Genomic DNA, 21,829 nt, shown 5'->3' with positions numbered 1-21,829 from the left:
CTGCCGAAGCCTCCCTTAACGCAGCTCCGCCGTCACGTCTCTCACTCAACGGCGCTTCTCCAGAGGCGGCACAGCCAGCTCTCCTCTGCCTTCCCCGTGCTCTAAACGCTCTCCGGATGCCTCATAACCCCCTCCTGCAGCACTACGCTGCCGGTCAGTAACGGGCCGACCGGGCGTTACCGAACCGTTGTGGCACAGCCCCCCACACAACCACCCCTCAGGCCGCCACAACTCCTAGGGAGCCGCGCCTGCGCGATTGAAAAGGCGGGGCGTGCGTGCGTGTGCGTGCGTGACGTGACGCCGCCGCGTCGGGGAGCGTGCGGTGATCCCGGAAGCGCGGTGCGAGGGCCGCGGTGCGGGCTGAGGGCGCGGTGACGGCGGTGGGTGCTGGCCGCCGCCTCCCTGCTCCTTGCGGCGGCCATGACGAACTTCATCTCGGTGCAGCTGAAGAAGGCCGCGGAGGTGGACTTGGCCAAGCCGCTGTGCAAGTTCATTCAGCAGAGCTACCCGGGCGGCGACGCGCAGGCCGAGCACTGCCGCGCTGCCGAGGAGCTCAGCAAGCTCCGCAAGAGCGCGCTCGGCCGCCCGCTCGACAAGCACGAGAGCGCGCTTGAGACCCTCCTCAGGTAAGGCCTCGCCGGGGCTTCACGCCCCCCCCCCCCCACCCGACTCCGCCATCCCGCCCCTCTTCTCCCGTTTCCGGTGGGGCGGGCTAGCACCTCCCCTCGCAGGGCACCGGGGGGGGGACCGTGGCGGCAGCGCCCGGCTTGGGCCCTGGGTGCGGCGCAACCGCAGCCAGGTGCGGGCGGGCCCAGGTGTGGGTGGCCCGGCCCGGGCGGGGCGGAGGGCTCCCCCGGAGGAAGCGGCCTGGGCTGCCTGGCCGGCTTCTGTGGCCTGTGGGTTGCTGCTTGCCTCCCCGCCGCGGGCCCGAGTCTCTCGGGTGTTGCGGGGTGCCGGGTGGTGGGGGGGGGGGAGCGGGGCGCGGACAGGAGGCCTTGTCCCGGCCAGCTTCCCCTGCTGGTGTTTGTAATCTGCCCGTCGCCGCCGAGTCTGGGTAGAAAGGACAGAAAGACTGGCTCGCTTTTAAAAGGCGAGCAGGTCTGCCTTTTATTTAACATTTTGTTGTTACAGCTGGCAGCCTTACTTAGTTATTTACTTACTTGTTTATTTATTTACTGTATGTTTTCCTTCCTTTTCCCGTGTTCTTAACGTATTTGCAAAATCACATCCTTATTTTCCACTTAGCACACTTAGTTTGTACTCGGAAAACTTACCCGTACCCGTGTTGTGCTGGAATTATCGCAGGTTAGAGGAGTATTATGGTTAATCTGTGCCTTCTGCCTGGTAAACTGCAGACAGCATACTTTAGGGCTAACTGCTCCATCACCTGCAAAAGCACTTTCCTATCTCTGTAGAACATCTATGGATTGCAGCATTGCTGTGGTAATACTGCTGAGGTGTTTCTCTGTGTTGGAAATATTTTGAGCCCATTTCTTGTAGCTCATCTACTCACTGATGCCACTGTGACTCATTTGTTGGAGTCGTGCTAAATACACACTTCTATTTGCAAAGCTTGGAGCAAAGACTTGTACTACCAGAATGTGAGTTTTTACATAGTGAAAGCAACTTCATTTTTTTTAAAGAAGGCAAAAAGATAGAGGGATTTTCTAGTACAGGGAGACGTCTCTGTAATAGCATGAGCAAGTAGAAATACATTTGGGGTTCATTCAAATTTCTTGTTTACCAACTTGAAGAGGAATGGAAAAGGAACAAGTGACTTATTGAAAAGAAAACAAGATTTGTAAGATGAATTGCTGATGTTTTTTGAGCTTATCAGCCCTGCATTGGGTGTTTGGGCTATAAAAGCTGTGATTGTACTAATCTTGTTTTATGGTATCTTAGTTTCCTGTTCTACTCCTGTTTATTACTGCATATGCGTTTGAAGGTCAGGGAAATCGCAAGCTTCTGTGAAGTGAAGGAGGGACTCTGATATGCAAATTGAAAGGCATCTTGTTATCTCCCCTTGAATGCTAGAGTTGAGCTTCCTTTACTGATGGTGCCCATCAGGTTTGTCATCAGTTTCTAGCTGAAATGCCTGTTTGGCCCAGCCATGTTGTATGGCTTCACCCTATGTCTAACGTGTTTACATCACCCTCTCTTCAGTTGTGGTCCTTCTCTTGAACCATTTCTGGGAGACAGAAGGTGTACGTGACATTCTGACAAGTGAACTACTTGGATGAGTTCAGTGGACAGTCAGATGAACCTCAGAGCTAGTGCAAAACTGGATCAAAGTAGTGTTGCTGAAAACCAAGGGGCTGAGTGGGACCTCTGTCTATGAGTGCCAGCAGGCCATTAATTAAAGCCACAGTATGCAGCTTCAGCTCAGGTTTTCTCTCTGAATAATGAGGGGAAACCACTTGCAATGGCATAATTACCAGTTTTCCTTTGAGTCAGTTCCATATGCAGTTCTCTGCTACACAGAAGCTCCTCTGATAAAGCACCTGCATTTTAAACTGTATCCTTTGCGATTACTTGTTCTCTTTACAATGGGAGTGAGATAAGATGAGGGTCTGAATTAACTGTTAATGAAACTGATCAGCTGTCTGTGTTCCTGTATCTCTAACAAGGTGTGGGTGGTTTGCCCCTGTCTAACCATTTATATTGCAGTTGCTGGAAAATGTTTGTACTTATTCTGTAAGAATACTCTGACAAATTCTGTTAGTACTCTGTAAGATGCAGTTTAAAAAGTCAGACCGTCTGCACACCTGAAGTGTGGAGCATCCAGCTGAGCTTATGGCTAAAAGAGCGTAAGAGTCTGAGCACCCTGCATTTCTCCTGATAATTTCCTTACCTCTCCAACTTCCAGGATTTTCCTGTTGCTGTTTGAGTTGTACTCAGTCATGTTTAAGTAACAACTTCAGCAAGATTTTCATTCGAGTTTACAGCTGGTTAGTGAAGTAAGGTTGGAAGAGCTGATTAAGATGTGGATGCCTCTTGCATCCATTTACTTCTTTGGAGCTTTTTATAGACCGTAATACCTTGTAGAGCACTGTAGACCACTAACTGTTAAGAAATGAGGCCTTAATCTTCTGCTAATTAATCCAGGATTTGCCCACAATTTTGTAATCTTTAGAAACCTCATTTTGCTGACTGGTTACTGCACGTTTCTTTTATGTAAGATATGAACTTGGTTGTGGTCCCATTTCCCAGGCAAACAGGAACCAATAAAGTTTTGGAAGAGCGTGGTGTGCTGCTGTTTGCTGAGCGCAAATGCTTCTCTTGGCCAGGTATTTGAGATGCCCAGTGAAAAGGGGCACAGTGCAACTGGGAAAGACCTCAGCCTCCTTCCAAGCTTTCTTTGTTTAGTGGGAATCTGAGTGCTCTGAAGGTGACGTAGGTGAACTTGGTACAGATGTTTCTCCTTAAATTCTGTCATAGCAGATTTGATTTAGTGGTGTGGGTTTTGGTGTTCTGTTTTTTTTTCTTCTTATGATTATAATTACAGCTTGAAGGGATTCCTTGCTGCCTTTCTTAATATTAAAGGTAGCCTGGACTTCATTTCCTTTTTCTGGAGTGGTGAGGTGGTGGTGGTAGTTTAATTTTACCAGTAATTCTTGTAGTCCTTTTAAAAACAGGAAAAATAAGGGAAAAGGGGGACTGTTTGTGTGGTTTTATTTTAAACGGTCAATCTCTTGAGGGCTGCAGTTGTAGTTCTGGTTTCCAGCTGGGATTCAGGACTCCTGTTCTTATCTAGGAAAGCAAAGAGGGATCTCGGTCTCTTTTATGTTGTTTTGAAGGAGATTTTCCTTTGTGATCCTTGGAAAGAGGAACAGGATTTGAGGTTTTTAATGTAATACATATATTTTAATTAAATTCTAATTTAAACCTTGACTTCCCACTGGAGTGCTATAACTCATTTTTACTATCATTTAGGAGTGTGTAATGCCTGTTTTGCTGAAAAATTGTTGTCTTTGAGAACTAGATCTGTGTTGCTGACCTCTGCCCTCCCGTTGATAACTATTAGAACTCAGGTAGTTGATGTTTGCATGGCTCTCTGTATCACTGGCACAGCCAAACACCCAACACTCATCTGTGTTGCATGGCAACTTCTGTTATTTGTGTATCGATAGCTAGATTACTGTAAATGTTTTTAAATGACACCTTTATGTTTGCCTCACCTTTCAGTGTGTAATAGACTTGTGCATCTGATGAAGGCCTTTCCGTCACTATTTATTTCTCTGTACTGCTAGTTTTCAACTGCTGTGATTAACATCTTTGTTTGACATTCTATATGTGTTTGGTCTGTGTATTCCATTATATTTATATATGTTAATCTACTAAACTAAATGATTTTAGGCTTTTTAAAGAGCTCTCAAGTCTTAAATAGAATTTCAAGTTCCTTAATAAAAAGAAATGACATCACATGCTTAAAGTAGTAACAGAAATAGGAACCTAAGTTCTAAACTTGTTTAAAACCAAGCAGACAAAAAGTCCAGTGTTAACTGGTGTTCATTGATGCTAAATGCAGCAATATACGTGTTTGCAAGGAACCTACACCTCCTTTGCTTATTTTCTTTGTGGTTCTGTTGGCATACAAAGAACAGTCTGCTGCAAAGGGCTGATGCTTAGGCTTAGGTGCCCCCAACTTCACACAGACATTTGGCAAGCTTTGCTTCTTGGCCCTCCCCTCTTGGCAGATGAGGACAGGGTAATTGTGGAATGTGGGAAGACAGCTTGGCTTTATTAGTGGCTTTTGGTTAACAAATTAAGTTGAGGCAGGAGGAAGAAGCATGGAAAATCTCATTTTCTTTGTGATAGCACATGAGAACTGTGTTGAGACTGGCTGAAGGCAGTGAAGGAAGGGTGTTTAAATCGGTTGCAGGTATCTTCAGTGTTAGGAGTTTAACTATACTTTTTACATACTTGGTAAGCTATTAAAAGTAAAAATTAATCTTGATTAAAGTGCCTTTACAGTAAATATCTGCAGACTTTTTTCTTTTTAACCTTAGGAGCAATTTCTTTCAACTCGGTTGTTAGTGTAAGTCCTGCTGGGTTACTGCTGCAGATTACTGTAGCTTTTGATTAGGCTTAATATAGTGTGTCTTAAATTGCAGTGGCTGAAGTAGAAAGCTGTAGTATTATGTAGTATTGTGTAGTAGTATGTACACTGGCAGATGTAAGCCGCTGAAGAATATGCTAGCATTATTTTTATTGTTGTATTTGACTTCTAAAAATGCTTCTTGACTTTTTAAACATTTATTGCTTGCAGAACATACACCTTGTACATCTGCTTCATGTCTAGATCAATAGTGATAGATATTTAATAACGTCATGTAAGGAGATGGGAACAATGTTAACCCTGTTTCACAGACTGTGAAACTCATTAGTACAATGTGTTTTGTATATTGGGAAAATGAATTCTTAAAAAAGGAATTTGACCAATGTAGTGTTGGGTGTATGCCTGTATGGCAAGTGTTACAGGGATAGTGTAGGAAACGGGCTTTACATGTTACCTGTTCTCAGCAGTAGGCAGTTTAAAGGTGTTCTGTTCTGCATCCAGCCTCTCATGTTTAACAAGTGGTGCAGGTGGAGGGTACAGGTCAGGAAAACTGAATTGCTGACTCTTGCCTGGATAGACTGTGTGAGGTACCATTCTATACTTGCTGTATTATCTTTTGGGCATTCTTTCCAAACATATTTCACTAGGAGTAGACAAAATACTGGCACAGAGAATGTTTTGGTTTTAATTCACTGTGACTACTACAATATAATGAAAACTAGGCTTGCAAGTAAAGGATCAAGTAATCAAGCACTAGGCTCTCCAGTTGATACTGTGCAAGGCAGTGGCATCTATTTCAAAGACACTGAAGTTTAAACAGAAGAGTCAGAAATTGTAGGGGAGTGGGATATAATGTTCAGATCAAGGGAGTGCAGTGTAGCTTGTTAACATTATGTTAAATGCTGTGCTTAATTTACTGTTGCAGCATGACTCAATGTCTGATGTATTCTTTGCCTCCCTATACATATACAGGGACTCATTAGCATGCCATTTTTTTCTAATCCACTGCCCCATCAGCAAGTGGAATGGGTCAGCTTCATCTGTGATACTCTTCTGACTGAAACACGGTTTCACCTTATCTGTGAAAGATTGCCTCCTACTGAACTTCTTCTCTGCTGGAAACATATCTCTAGGCAGAATTTCTGCCTGTCCTGCAGATCCTCCATAGTTATGAATGAGCTTCACAACTTCTGTGTGGGATTTTTGCACCCTTTTCTTTACATGCCAGTGTAAGAAACAAAACTCTTGATTTGATTTATCTACTAGCTCTTCTCTTTTATTTTTTGTAGATACTACGATCAGCTGTGTTCAATTGAGCCAAAGTTTCCGTTCTCTGAAAATCAGGTAAGAAGACTTTATCAAAACCACAGCGCCTACAATGTATGACTTCCAAGCCTGTACCTAATCCACTGAACAGTACTGCTGTGGGGCGAGGCATTTAATCTCTTCAAGCCTTAATTTTCTAATCTTTGTTCATTTTCTAGTCTTTGCTCACATATACTTTCTACTGAAATGTCACCTTTGATGGCCATAATTATCCTCATTTTACAGATTTGGAAACGTTTTGACTTTGGCTGGTGGCTGGAAAGAGTTGTGCTGTGCTGATTACTCTTCAACCCTCCTTTTTCCAAGAAGTCTTTTTTCATACTGTGTTCTAAAGGCTTTTAAAAACATAATTTCTATGGGAAAACTTTAAGTAATGGATGATTTTTGAAGTAGTACAGGTGTTTTATTCACAACACCTAACAGAATAAGCCACTTAAGAGCTTAACCTCTTTATTCCCGCCTCTGCACCTACAAAAGTCATAATGAACATCGTATCTATCTAAAAATTAAATTGTTCTTTTTTTTTCCTACCATATTTCTTCAGAACTCTATCTCTAAGGGGAAATTCAGCTTAACTCTTGACCATTGGAGTGCTCCTCAGGTGGAGGCTGGAATAGAGCTATAGGCTCCTGTGTTTTGGTAGAAAAAGATGTATCTTTTCTTTCAAAGTGATGACAAATAGGACAGAATTTGCATTTTGTTCTTGATGAAATCATATTTAAATGGTAACATTATAATTAAAGGAAAAACTTTCTTTTTGGACTTGGTTACAAGTAAGGAAGTAGTTTTAATGCAGTTCAAGCTGACTTGAGTTTTGCATATAGCTGCATTCACTTGTAGCCGAGAACTGCACTTTTGTTAGTGTTGAAAATGATCATCATACGGTGACCTAGAAGACTGGTAAACATGAAGAGGAAGTTCTGCAGTGCTGTAAACTGTTCCATCAGAGGGAAGTAGTTGTCAGTGGAAGCAGCAATGAACAGCTGAGGGCCACAGTGTCTAGCTGCAATGCTAGTGCAGGAAAATTCATCACCAAGCAGTACTGTGCCTTTTCTGAAGTTATTCTCCCCAAGCATTTTAAAACAAGTAATTTTACTATGTTTTCTGGTTTGATATGATACTATGATACAAGTTGTGTACAACTAGTTTGATCAGCTGAATAAGGAATTAAATTGTGGAACCTTGAGCAGATTCTTTGAAGTATTTGCATTGCCTATGAAGTACGCACTGGAACTGTAACATAAGCCACACTGGTTTTACTTGAATTGTCTTTCCTAAGTGCATTTCCTGATAATGTTCAAAAAATAAATGAATTTTGGTATTACAAACCAGTTCCAAATATGCTACCAGTATGGAACAGTGGAAACTGCCTGGTTAGGTGGTTTCCTTTAGCTGTGAGTATACCAGACCATCAGACTTACTGGGAGAGGAATATCTGGGTTTGGAAAGAAATCTATCTGTCACTCAGAATATGAGCAGAGCTGAAAGATTATTTTGAGCATTTCTGTCTGTTCTGCTTGAAATGTTTTGAGCAAACCTGAAGGAAAAAAGGTAGTTGTTTGTGTTTTGTTTTTTTTAATAATCCTTAATGATTTTCTGAAACCTCCAGAATATTTGTGGTGCTACAAGTGAATGAAGTGTTTAACACAGTTGGACTATTGAAGGATAAATAAGTGAAATTGGGATATTTTCTGCAGCTCTCTGAGATTAAATATGAAAACAAGATCTTTCTTTTTCACCACTTTCAGGTCTGTGTAACATTTACATGGAAAGATGCTTTTGATAAAGGATCACTTTTTGGAGGATCTGCCAAGTTGGGTATGTGAATGTACTGGCAGTGCAAGTGTTCAGGATATTAAGGCTTGAGAATGTGTTTATATCACTGAGTTGTTAATAGTCTTTCTAGTATTCTCAACATAGCTTTCAAATGATGCCAACTCTATTGGTAACAGATTAATCACTTCACCACTGGTAATGAATAAATGCAAAGCATTTCTATAAAATTGAGATTCAGTATTGGTTTTTCCAGAGGCACAAACAGATGTGCAATCTGATAATAGTTACGCTGTCTGCTCCTCAGACTTCGGGGAGCAGCCACAACTGACATTAATCAAAATTGTTCAAGTTAACATGAAGTTTCATAGTAGTAGGTTTTGCTAATCCAGCTCTTACTCCTCTACATGAATAAGATCCTCATGAGATGTACTTGAGAGTGGGTGAGTCCATTCCAGAAGAAGGGAAGTGATGGTAACTGGCTTCGGTAACCTAGTTTGATAGCACATTTCATTCAGGAGAATGGAAGGCACTTACAGTGCCCTGAAAGGATTTTCCTACTACTTCTTTATACAGTATTTTCATACAAATTTGAATTCTTGGAAAGAAAAAAGCATTTGTTTCCTGCAAATATAAGGTGTTTTGAGTCTGTGATTCGTTTTAGTCATATAGGACAATTCTGCACTGCAAAATCGGGATCATTAAATGGTTTTGGAACAATTGCCAGTGGAGAAACTGAGACTAAATCCTTTTGAATTAAGCGAGGAGCTGTTCAGTTATGTGTCATTGTTCCTCAATCCTATACCCAGATTGAAATTTGGTTTAAAACTTCCATGCAGCTGAGATACAGGGCTGTGACTTGAGAGCTCTGCTTCATGCTGTTGTGGCAAACTGTTTTCTTCCCGGCTCCCACTGAATCCCAAGTCTGTATCACAAGGGTAGCTGACAGATACTGTGGCTGCTTGAGAAGTGACCCAGTTCACAGCATGGCATGTAATCTGAAATATGTTGTCTTAGGTTAATAGGTAGAGCTATAAACAGAAGGGTCTGAGGAGAATCTATGTTGCTAAACAGCTGTTCTTACTGTAAATCACACTTGAGATGCAATTCGGAGTGTAAAGTAATTCTTCATATAAAGTAATTTTGCACTTCAGAAACTTTAAAGCTGTATTTTCTTTCCTTTCTTGTGTTTGTTTCAGTCTTTTGAATGATGCATTAAGTTGCACAAGATCATCTTAGAAAAAAATCTGGAAAATAAACTACGGGAAAGAGATGTTCTAGATAAATTACTATTCTCTTGCAGAAATACAGCCAGTGACTGTATAAGGCTTTTCACTCAGAAACACAATGGGAAGAATGGCATGCCAGATTTACAGCTGCTTACATAGAAACTTCAGAGATCTGTTAGATAAATCTGTAGCTGTGTAAGGAGGCTGGATGTTAGTGGAAAAAAAACAAATGTGCCCTTATAGTACTTCATTGGTTTAAGGATAACTTTAGAAGTTGTATGTGGGTTTGGGAAATTGAAGATTCGCTAGCTGAGTTTTCTGTGTTCTCCAAGACAAACATCTAAACACTTCTAACAGTTGTACATATCTGCAGTCTTCAGGTTTCCCAGTGCTTGCATACGGCAGATAACCTTTGAAAGCAATTAATAGGTTCAAAATGGTTCTTGTTCAGGTATTACTGTTTCTAGAAGTGTGGGCTCCATCCTCTGGGTTTGTGAAGTACTACAGGAGTCGAGCCTGAGCAGGCTACATTGCTGTCTAGTGAGCACAAGTTTTAATTAAGTAAATCCTTAGCTGTTTCATTACACACATAACCAAGATATTTGTCAGCATTTTCAATCTGAAATGATAGCTCTGAGAGGTGGAAAATTCCCTGCATTGCAATAAACAGTAACACAAGAGCATGCAAAAGTCTTTGGCCTCAATGAGAGAAGGGTAGTTAATCTTGCATTCAGGATGCAGTAAGAGCATATAATTGGGCAGTTACTGTAAACTGGCTAATGCATACAAGTTCATATTTCAGATTAGCTTTCAGTAGTACTTGTGTTTCTGTATCTTCAGGAGCAAAAAGCTGTACTTGAGTTAGAAAGACTTTAAAGTTATTTTCTGTATTGCAAGGGTTTTTATACTACCGCTTTTATGCTTTGTGCCACTCGGCATAGTTCCTCACATGAAACATTTTGTGCAAGTACTACATTAGACTATGTAAAGCTTTCCTGATGAGGATGACTTCAAACATGAAAAGTTCAGTATGATTGGGGTTGTTTGCTTGTTTTTCTTTCTCTTGGCTTGAAACTGTTGGCATCTTAAGTAAAGATATCGGTAGCATTGGCCTCATCTATAGGTGCCTTAGTACTAAGGTTTATGGCCTTAACACTACGGGTAACTGTCCGTCTTGATTGCAGCTCTGGCAAGTTTGGGGTATGAGAAGACCTGTGTTTTGTTCAACTGTGGAGCGTTGGCAAGCCAGATTGCAGCAGAACAGAATCTAGATAATGATGAAGGACTAAAAGCTGCAGCTAAGCATTATCAGGTACAGAGCTCTGTGCTTATGCTTAGGAATTCAGAATAATTAATCTCAGAACATCAAATACTATCTCTCAATTCTAAAGCTGTATATACCCATACATAAATATATACACATCTTTTCTCCCTCTTAATTGCAAAGGCAGTTGGCTAAGTACTTACTTGCCAGCTTGGAAGAATTTAATCCCCTAGAATTCTGTATGCTCCTTCCCCCAAGCGTGTTGGTAACTTTTAACCTTCACCTTAAAGATTTAATAATTCTAGCTAGTACAAGTTTTAGTTTTAACAAATTTTACAGTAATAATGTCTTTCTTCATGGTATGCATTAAAATGTCCGTGTTCTTATGTTGTTAGGTGTAATCAGTATACCTTTCCTTGTAGTCCATCTTGATAAATGTATCGGTGTAAGTGGTTCCAAGAACAAGGAATTGTTTAATGGCTAAACAATAAATAAGAGACCATACTCCAAAAAATCTCTTTTTAAAAATTGCTTTATATATTATATTTGTAGGAGAGAAAGTCTTTTTTGGAAACATGAATGATAATGTATAATTTTGTTTTACTTAGTTTGCAAGTGGTGCTTTCCAACACATTAAAGACACGGTTTTGTCAGCACTGAATCGAGAACCTACAGTGGACATCTCTCCAGACACAGTTGGAACTCTCAGTCTTATAATGTTGGCTCAAGCCCAGGAAGTCTTCTTCTTGAAAGCTACAAGAGGTATATTTTAATCTTCAGCGTGTATGTTCATGTGCTCATTCCAACTTCCACAAAAGCTCACAAGTGTGGCAAGTTATTAAGAGGTTGTAAAGGGCCTTTCAGAAGTTAGTTTTGCATTTACTGCATTTCCTCCCCCCACACCCTTGGAGGTCATTAAAGGCAAACTACAGGTGCCACTTTTGTCTAAAGGTTCACCTCACAGTGCAGTTTTCCTATCTGCCTTTCCTTTTTATGTCCAAAACATTTAGTCTCCACAGTTAGAAAGGATTTTGTTGGTTTATGTGTTTTCCTTTTCCCCCTTGAGAACAAGACAGTCTCTAAACTGAGAGTACTAGAAATAGTTCATAGGGGTTTTGCCACTACTCCCCCTCCTCCCCTGTCTGCAAAAGGATTTGAGAATTTAGAAAGAAATGACTGTACTAGGAAAGAAAGGAAATGTCCTAAAAGTTTAGAGGAGGCAAAATCTGTTTGCTCCTAATTTTGACAGAGGAACTCTGACCAAGTCTAACTTTGGGTATGCCCAGTTTATCTTGGAAAATGAAGTTCTGCAGGTAGAACAAAAACTGGTGTCCCTAACTGTTAAAGGGTGATTGCAAAATGATGATTCAGAGGCTGCGTGTTCTAATATAACTGTTAAAGAACATAGGCTTGAAAGAATTTCCCTGTGGAACAGTCCAGTCTTTGGTACAAGATCTCTTTCTCTTTCCTATTCTGCTTTTCTGTCTGTATTTACAAGAGGTTGTGCATCTAGAGATTGCAGATAACTAAAAGTAAAACTAAGGACATAGGGGTCACGTGTGATAGACCATCAACTGCTTTCTCCCTGCATTGTTTGGAGTATAGTGGAGAAAGGGGTTAACTTAACTGGGATGTTTCTTCTCTTCACAGGGAAGATCCTTGAAAAAATCTTGTAGCCTTACTGCCTTCAGGAGAATCTCGAGGAGAAACTCTTGTCCTCCAGTCAACTGATAAATTAAGTTTATATTCTTTATCACTCTGCTGGTACTATTTTAGTCTCTGGCTATTTGGACATTGCTTTGAAATAAATTCGTGTAACAAACGCCTGGAACTTTTCTTCAGGGCAGAAGCAGGTGCTTAACCTCATTTTGCATGAGAAATAGATCTGTCTGTCACCTGGATTCTTCTTACCCAAACATGAAAAAGTCAAAGCAAAACTGGTTCCAAACCATGTGTGCCCAGAGAAATCAAGATTTTTGTGTCTGCTCCCAGGACCACAGGTTTGCCAGTGTTAGAAGGACAGTAAGGTTGATAATCATCTGACTATGGAGGCTGTAGGTGTTGCCACACGTAGAGGTTCTTTCCCTTTGCAGGAAAGATGTTTTGTGAAGAATCGTGTTTGACAGCGTGATTAATGTCAGCAGCCTGTTTTTCAAGGGGAAATGCTTCCAAGTTTCATCTCAAAACTCAAATTTAGCTTCTTGCTGTGTTGACTGTTTACCTTAGTTGCAGTCTTTTGGTTGCTCTTGTGCGAGACAGTCCATTTAGCATAGTGGTATTTCTGATAGAACCGAAGTTTATTCACAAGTTGAAGCGTTTGGCAAAACCCAAATTAGCCAGGGAAATCTAACTCCACTGCATGACTACACAGCAGTTCTTTAATTTCTGAGCCTTTCTTAATGTTTAAGTGTCTTTAAGTCTGCATGTGATGGCTATTCCATCCTAAAGCTTGTGTTGTAGCTGTGATATTTTAAAGTTATATGAGTAAAACTAAAGCATCTGATTACAAAAGATCTACTTGGAGCTGTCTGCATGGAGAAATGAGTCCCCTTTAACATTTACTTTGTTAAAGGAAATGTAGTTAATATGGCAATATATTTTTCTTTTCCTTAAAGCTCAGGCTCTGTGGAGGAGGATGCAGCTACCACACACTAGGTGGGGCTAGAAGGACACTCAAGTTTTATTTCATTTGGCTTTATTAAATATTTAGTGCACTGAACAGAAACATTTTAACAAAGAAGTGATTTGCTAAATCTCAGACTCCTTCCTCTGTTTGTCATCTAAATCCTGTTCCACAGTGAAAAGATCTTTCTGGCATTTACCTCATAGAAGGTAAATAGATTCAATCATAGCTCATGCTTGAAGTGCTGTAGATAGATGTGTGAGTATGCAGGAATGACCACTTGGGAATTCTTTTGGTTTAATTTTGGCAATTAAGCATACTCTGCAGATTTCCTAATCTCCCCATGTGCCTCCTTCCCTCCCCCCCTTCCCCCCATGGTTATGAGTCTGGCAGTATGTGAAAGTCACCTGAACTGAAGGATGCTTGTTTGTAAGGGCTGCTATTTCGAGTGGATGGCTGGCATTTGTGTTGATAGCCTGCCCTCTCTTGGAAGGCTGAATTGCTAGTGCAGGCCAGAGGTGATTATGAAAGGAGATAAAGATAGAGCCAGCATGTTCCTGCTTTAGCAGTTTTAGCTTCAGGAACAGGCTGAGGACGTGAGGCAGGGAATACCCGCCGCCTTTAGGCACATGCAGCTCTGATGAAGTAGTGGATATCACTTGGAGGAGCTGTGGTTATTTATGTCAGCAGCTGCCCAGAGCTTTCCTGTACAACTGCCTGAACCTTCAGTGTCATGATGCAAGTAGAAAATCTGGAAACTGCTGCTGGATGTCAACAGAAGAATGGAATCCCACCTTTTTGAGTTATCAAGCCAAGCTGTACTGTCAGAATGCGGTTGTTGCTGTTTGAAGTCATTTACCTGCTCACTTGTAAAACCTGATGGTAATCATTATTTTTCTCCCTTTCCCCCAGATAAAATGAAAGATGGTATCATAGCTAAACTAGCTAATCAAGCTGCAGATTACTATGGAGATGCTTACAAACAATGTCAATATAAAGATACTTTGCCCAAGGTTAGTAACTCTGATGGCGATAATCTGGGACGAGCTGTTCTTGTGAATAACTGTTTACAGTGTACTTGAAGTGTATCCTCAAGAAAAGCTGACATATTGCTACATTTAAGGGAACTGAACCTGTAATTTGAAATTGTGAAGAATCTTAAGAAAGAATCTAGAGTGAAGAATCTAAGAAAGTGTGGGCTTTAGGTTTTTGTTTAAGTAAAATCTTATTACATGAAGTGTGTTTATTTGCAACACATTTCATCTAAAGTGAACTTGAAATGTTTATGATGACGTTTAGGGATGCCTTCTTAGCACTTAATGCCTTACTAAACCTGTTTTTCAAACTTAACACTTCCTAATGGGACTTAACTGGCTTCTAGTCTCAATGCATTTGTGACATTTGCTCTCATGTTGACAGCTGAATACAGTGGTACTGTTCACTTACCTGTTCATGAAAAGCATGACTGGAAGTCAGTGTGTGTGTCCTCTGTTCTTCTGCCTGCCTTCTTTTCTTTCTCCACTCCAAAACAGTCTTGAACTTGTAAAGTGTTTCAGTTTAGTCCTGAGTGTTCATTTGAGTGCTGTTGGATTTGGAAGATGCAGAAGGATGTTTTTTTCACACTGTATATATGTATTGTATAACAAAAATGAGCAAGTTTTCAGTGTATCAAATGTATCAGTTACATTCAAATCATAAAATAACAAAATCTGTTATGCAGTGTTACAGAAGTAAAAGATTTATTTACTTTTGATATTCCTGGACTCTGGAAAACTGTATCTAGTTAAGGAGGAGGTTGTTTTCTGTAGTGCTTTTTCGTGCATGTCCCTAAGAAGCATCCCTTGTTCCAGATTTGCAGCTGGTTTCAAAACTCTTAAGATAACTATTGCAGAGGTCTTTCTTGTTACAAGGAAGATATGAAATGTACTAGATTTACTAAAAATACACCAGAAAATATTATTACTAGTGATAAATGGAAGTGGTTGATGTTTGGTTCTATAACTTGATGTGCAGTCTTAGTCAAACAGTTGCCAAAGTATTTGCTGAAAGCATTTTTGTTCCCTCAGGGGAAAAAAAAGTCAGGTAATGTTTCCCCCACTCCCTTGGGTTTCTAATGTGGTATAGAATCTTGATAATGCTAGGAACTGTATGAGTAAGGGCTACTGTGCTGAAGTAAAAGTAGGTGTTTTTATTCTTAAGCAATACCTTGCACAAATGCCTTTGTCGGCCAGTCAGTGCTTTTCAGATGTATTGGAGAGGTGGGAGGGTGTTTTTTAAAGTTAAGTTGATATCTTGCTTGGCTGCAGCTTGCTAGATGATTTTATGTGTGCACATATTTCCTCTCATGCATTCTGTGTCATTTTATGGATTGGGCCAATTTCTCGCTTAGGTCTTATAGAATCCTAGAATAGTTAGGGTTGGAAAGGACCTTAAGGTCATCTAGCTCCAAACCCCTGCCATGGGCAGGGACTCATTTCTGAGAGGCAATAAGATATAATAAAGGCGTTGCTTTGTCTTTGGTTGTGGACCATTCTAAGCCATAGATCTGCTCCCTGTTCCAGGTGCAAAGTAATCCGTCAACTGATTATGTGAAAGGATATAGTAAGGTTTGCTGGCTCCACGAGTTAACACCAGCTCTGAGAACAGCTAAGTGTTCAGGAGTGTGAAATGAAATAGAGGTTGATACGATGTGCCAGATTCCAGTTGTAAGGCCTCCCACACCTTCACATTTACCCTCTTTGATTTGTTTTTATTTCTGGGGCTGCAGCAAGTTTGCACATCTGTGAAGAAGCAGGTCTTTTTATACTGAGGTGTTTATAGCATCACTGTGGTTTTCCAGTGCACCTGGATTTAAGAGATAAAACAGTAAGGCCAAATCCTTGATCAAAGACCATGCCTGTACTGTGGGCTGCATCATAATGTTTTCTTCATGTCTTGGTTGTTACTCCTGCAAAGATAAGTCCATTTACATAAGTGTAAAAATGATTTCTAAGTTGCTTTCCATGTCAGCAGTTACTTGGGCTCTTTATTTCTTCCTTGCTTTTGTAATTGTAGAGTTCCTTTCTTGCTAGATCTACTGCTGTTTTAAGTGAATTTGCCTTCTTAAATTAAAAATCCCAACAGCCAAACCAAACAGAAGCCCCCAAAGGACTGTATTCTTCCCCACACCTTCTCAAACCATTGTGTCTTGGCTTTTTCTTAGGGGCAGTTGGGTGCGTTCTTTCAACTATCCTTTCTAATATATGCATGCATTTCTAATCTTTGAAGTAAATGTTGTGACTTCATGGCTTGAATTTAAATCACAGTTTAACTGAGATAGTGGACACCCAGAGTTTTGCAACAACAGATCAAACCAAGGAAAAACAAAGAATGGATTCAATCCATGCAAAGTCCCATGGCCTCTGACATTTACCTCTAACATTTTAACCTATCTAAACCATTAATTGGGTGATTCTAATTTCCTTTTCTTCTTCCTTTTTCTTCCTGCATCCCATGTTGTCTGTGGTGGTTAATGTGGTTGGACTTTCCCCTGGTCAGTATTTTTATTTCCAGGAGGTGTTTCCTGTTCTGGCTGCAAAGCACTGCATTATGCAGGCCAATGCAGAGTATCATCAGTCTATCCTGGCAAAGCAGCAGAAGAAATTTGGTGAAGAAATTGGGAGGTTACAGGTGGGTAATGGAGTTTTCTGCTCTGAATACTATGGGAAGACTTTAAATCCTGAAAAGCTGGCTCAGAGTACTGAAATCCAAATAACCAAGCATGAGCCGTACTCAAAAACTGCAAAGCATGTTTTTCACATGAATTTAATCATTAGCAGCTAAAAAGAGGAGAGGTGTGTCTGCAGCCTTTGTAAAGATGGGTTTTAATGATTTTTGGGCAGTTTGATACTGCTTGACACGTTAGGTCTTCGTCTTTACATTTGCAGAGGCTTCTTACCTCAGTATAGCTAATATAACAGATTTTAAAATACATTTTCTTAAGTCCCCATAACATTAGAAGTCTGCGTGGTTAAACCTAACTCCTTTCCTGCAATCCTGATTTAAATCTGGGACAGTTTTGAAAAGCATAAAACAGTTGTATTTTTAGGCTTCATAGATTTCTGCCTCTCTATCTGGTTTCTAGAGGAACTTGGCTATAGATGTTGTAATGAGTAATGTCTTGTCTTAAGTACAACGGGGAAAAATAGCTAAAAATAACTGTTTTGTTCAAATGCTTTGTGGGGAAATCAAGTAAAGATGAAGTGCTGTTTCAGCTGACCTTGTAGGATCTGTGTGCAGTATCTGTTTACTGATAGGCAGAGAGCTGGGAGGCTTGCAGAAAACTGTCCTGTTGACACTTTGAAAGTTACCACTATGCATGTATTGACTTGGTGCACAGTGAAACCTTAAACATGGTTTATTTTGTATGCTTACCTGACCATGAGGTGCCTATATGAGCTTCTAATAGCAGTTACATTATGGCTGTATTACTGGGTGATAGATGTAGGTGTACCTGTTGTTTGTTCTTGAGTTTAACTCTGCTTTGCGGATCTCCTAGGACTTCACTGTAATAGAACATTAATATCTAATTTGTTTTTTAGTGTTCACCCATGACAGGTATCAAATTCACTATTATTGTTAAGCTCTATAGTAAATTAACTTGTGACCATGATTTTTCTGTGGCTATCTGGGAAGCTCAGCTGTTTTCCCAAGCATAGATGAAAGGAAAAAGCAAAGTTATTTTAATTGTAACTGTATTTAAAAATCTCTTTCAGCATGCAGCAGACTTAGTGAAGACGGTGGCGTCTCGTTATGATGAATATATAAATGTGAAAGATCTGGTTGACAAAATCAACCGTGCGCTTACAGCCGCCAAGAAAGACAATGACTTCATTTACCATGACCGGGTTCCTGACCTGAAAGATTTGGAGTCCATTGGAAAAGCCAGTCTTGTAAAGTCCACTCCAGTTGTTGTTCCGCTCAGTCAGAAATTCACTGGTGAGTGAAGTGTGTAGAGTGCACAGGGTCACTGTCACCTCGTGACACCCGGGTACCACCACCAGCGTTCATTTGTACCATGACGGGGTCAACATCTATTTTGGGATGCTATTGAGCGTACAGTAGTGATTTTGAGAGTGTGGTTTGTCTTTTCCAGTTTGGTGTTCCACTACTTGGTGATGGAAGAATAAACCACAGCTCAAAGATCATTATCTGCAATGTGTTCTTCTCTTATTTTTCTCATATTTTCTCATCAACTGTATTTTGTATATTAAACCAGCCTTTTAATTTCAGAAAGAGCACTAATACAAGGGAAAGGTATCAAATTGTACCACCTTAACAAACCTAGCTGCTGGCTTTCTATGAGGCTGAAATAGTGTTAGTTTGTTGGCTGTACAGGGTAGTTCTGAAAAGTGATCCTCCCTTCCTGTTCTAAGCTTGGTCCTTTGAAGAAGCAAAATTAAAAATGAAGCCTTAAGAATAATCGGATTTGTAATCCTACAGTTGTTTTAAATACCATGCCTTTAAGTTATTTCTAACTTAATTTCAGTCTTAAAAACTGAAATCTAACCTAAGCACCTGTAGAAATAGTATTTTTAAGACACCCTGGGGTGTGCGAGAGTATCTTAAGCTGTTCAGATCAGTCTCTGTTCTGCAGCCTGAGTAACAGAGCTGTGAAGATGTCTGTGTCCTTTTACCTTCACAGTGCAACTTGAGTAATTTATACTACTTGAATTGCAGACCTGTTTGAGAAGATGGTTCCATTGCAAGTTCAGCAGTCTGTGAGTGTTTATAACCAGAGGAAGGCAGATCTGGTGAACAGGTTAATAGCCCAGATGAGAGAAGCCACAAACCTGGCAAATGGGTAAGTATGGCTTCTTGTGAAGTTTCTCCAGAGGAGCTGTGGAACAGCCTATGAACATCAGTTGCCTTGCAGCCTGCAGACATCCAGATTACAGCAGCAGTTTTGTATAACTGTATGGTAGCCTGCAAATTTAAGCCATAGAGGGGTATTTAGAACTACTTTTCTGCAGACTGAAAGCTTATCAAGAACAAATTGTTTTTCATTTTCTTCAATCTTCCCTTATTTTTGAGAGTCTGACCCTTGCTCAGAAAAAGCTCCAGTACCATTAATTTGAAGGAATTTCACATTCCAGCTTTGATTGTACTAGTGACTCAATAAATTATATTCCCCCCAAAAAGAAAGAAGAAATTGTTCTTTACAATAAATAATCATAAAAAATCGTATCAAGCTGAAAGATAAGAATGTAACTCAAGGCATTTGGTTATCTACCAGATAGTTACTGCTAAAAACATTTGCTATGTTTTTGTAAGTGCTAAAAGACTAGGGCTTGTTTAGCTTTTTAAGAGCTTTGAAACGTGTTTTTGGTGAGGTATACACTAGGAATAATTCAGAGTTTTCAGTCTGAGATTTCTGTCCAGGAGTACATTATGCTCTGTTTCCATTCTAGTTGACTGAGTGGTTGTTTGGACGGCAGTGTTATTTACAGGATACAGCTACAGACAAGCTGTTGTTTAACATGTTGACTTTTTCAGTGTGTTGGCTTCCCTCAATCTTCCTGCTGCTATCGAAGATGTGTCTGGGGATACTGTGCCTCAGTCTATTTTGACCAAGTCTAAGTCTGTGATTGAGCAGGGAGGAATTCAGACTGTTGATCAGCTGATCAAAGATCTGCCTGAACTGCTACAAAGGAATAAAGAAATTTTAGATGAAGTAAGTGAGCTCAGCAACTGCTAACACTAAAATGTTGCTAAAAACCACCACCACCGAACTTCTTTCCTCTTCAAGTGGCAATAGGAAATTAACCAAAATGCCTGTAACTTTACTAGCACTTTAAAAACATGTCATACAAGTTTTTAGTTGGTACAAAAACTGTGCTGTCACATGTGCCTGTTCCTTTGCAAGTGTTTTGTTTCTCAGAGTGTTGGGCTGGGGAGGGAAGCATTCTGGAGAGATGTGCGTGATTTGTGCCGTTCAGGCCTAGTTTTTGTTTAGCAAATTATATTTGTGAAGGGTGTATAAACATTCTTCATGTATTCAACACTATGTGTTTGATGTTTAGAACGGTGTATAATGCATGTAACCTTTTTCTCTTGTAGTCACTAAGATTATTAGATGAAGAAGAAGCAACAGACAATGACCTGCGAACAAAATTCAAAGAGCGCTGGCAGAGAACTCCATCCAATGAGCTCTATAAGCCTTTACGGGCAGGTAAAGGTCATGCTTTGGATTCTGGGGATGCTCTGAAAATGGCCATTCTCATTGTGTAAATTAAAGTAGTTTGGTAAATACTTGTAAAGATACAAATGTGTGGTTCAGTTGATACACTGTAGGGAAGGGATGGCATCCAGAGGGACCGTGACACGCTTGTGAGGTGGGCACATGCCAGCCTTATGAAGTTCAACCATGCCAAGTGCAAGGTCCTACACCTGGGTCGGAGCAGTCCCAGGCACAGCTACAGGTTGGGCAGAGAAGAGATTCAGGGCAGCCCAAGGAGAAGGACTTGGGGGTGTTGGTTGATGAGAAAATGAACATGAGCCGGCTTCAGTGTGCGCTTGCAGCCTGGGAACCAACCATACCCTGGGCCGCATCAAAAGGAGCGTGACCAGCAGGTCATGGAGGTGATCCTGCCCCTCTACTTTGCTCTTGTGAGACCTCACCTGCAGTATTGTATGCAGTTCTGGTGTCCTCAATGTAAAAAAGACATGGAACTGTTGGAACAAGTCCAGAGGAGGCCACGAGGATGATAAGGGGCTGGAGCACCTCCCGTATGAAGACAGGCTGAGAAAGTTGGGGCTGTTCAGCCTGGAGAAGAGAAGCTGCATGGAGACCTCAGAGCAGCTTCCAGTGTCTGAAGGGGGCCTATAGGGATGCTGGGGCGGGACTCTTCATTAGGGGCTGTAGTGATAGGACAAGGGGTGATGGGTTAAAACTTAAACAGGAGAAGTTTAGATTGGATATGAGGAGGAAATTCTTTCCCGTGAGGGTGCTGAGGCACTGGAATGGGTTGCCCAAGGAAGTTGTGAATGCTCCATCCCTGGCAGTGTTCAGGACCAGGTTGAACAGAGCCTTGGGTGCCATGGTTTAGTGTGAGGTGTCCCTGCCCATGGCAGGGGGTTGTAACTGTATGATCTTCAGGTCCTTTCCAACCCAAACTATTCTATGATTGTCTGAAATGTGCCAAAACACCCTTATTGCAGTTGGGAGCATTATTTGAAGTGGAGAGATGATGTGCAGGCAGAAAATTCCCTGCTGCTTGTGCACCTGTGCAGTGTGTGTGCATGGTGAAATTTCAGAAAGCGTGTGTGGTGGAAAACATCTGTCCTCCCAAGAATCTGGTTGAACTACCTCTTAAATACTTCAGTGTACTTAGAGCCATTGCTAGAGCATGGTTTTGGTGTGCTTAGTGTGTGTTGGCTTGAAGCTAACAAGGGACTGATACTGCCACCTTAGTTTTTGCAGAGTTATGGGGATTTACATCTGGGGAGTAGCTCAAACCTAGTGTTTGTTCAATTACTTCCACGTGCTTCTGTGGAGAATTAATATCGGTGCCTAT

General features: G+C 40.9%; 1 protein-coding gene across 4 annotated transcripts in view; it reads left to right on the top strand.

The window, feature by feature from the left end:
* Positions 1-393: 393 nt before the first annotated feature.
* The window catches only part of PDCD6IP (programmed cell death 6 interacting protein), a 29,974-nt gene continuing 8,538 nt past the window's right edge, over positions 394-21,829 (top strand). Inside the window, exons 1-11 of one of the 4 annotated variants that reach the window (XM_057431386.1) lie at positions 394-626; positions 6,349-6,403; positions 8,134-8,203; positions 10,572-10,699; positions 11,260-11,413; positions 14,187-14,287; positions 16,827-16,943; positions 18,029-18,251; positions 18,993-19,116; positions 19,809-19,986; positions 20,373-20,484. In XM_057431386.1, coding sequence (XP_057287369.1) covers positions 421-626; positions 6,349-6,403; positions 8,134-8,203; positions 10,572-10,699; positions 11,260-11,413; positions 14,187-14,287; positions 16,827-16,943; positions 18,029-18,251; positions 18,993-19,116; positions 19,809-19,986; positions 20,373-20,484 — 1,468 coding nt within the window. In that variant the 5' untranslated portion in view covers positions 394-420. Of the gene's footprint in view, positions 627-6,348; positions 6,404-8,133; positions 8,204-10,571; positions 10,700-11,259; positions 11,414-14,186; positions 14,288-16,811; positions 16,944-18,028; positions 18,252-18,992; positions 19,117-19,808; positions 19,987-20,372; positions 20,485-21,829 lie in introns of all 4 variants that reach the window. The other 3 variants (XM_057431384.1, XM_057431385.1, XM_057431383.1) reach the window with 3 other exon arrangements.

This window comes from Pezoporus wallicus, unplaced genomic scaffold (assembly GCF_028554395.1).
Source record: "Pezoporus wallicus isolate ANWC-B61680 ecotype Strahan unplaced genomic scaffold, APGP_CSIRO_Pwel_v1 scaffold_11491, whole genome shotgun sequence".
Taxonomy (NCBI): domain Eukaryota; kingdom Metazoa; phylum Chordata; class Aves; order Psittaciformes; family Psittacidae; genus Pezoporus; species Pezoporus wallicus.
The sequence above is the reverse complement of the archived record's forward strand: the minus strand, read 5'-3'. Positions and strand labels throughout refer to the sequence as shown.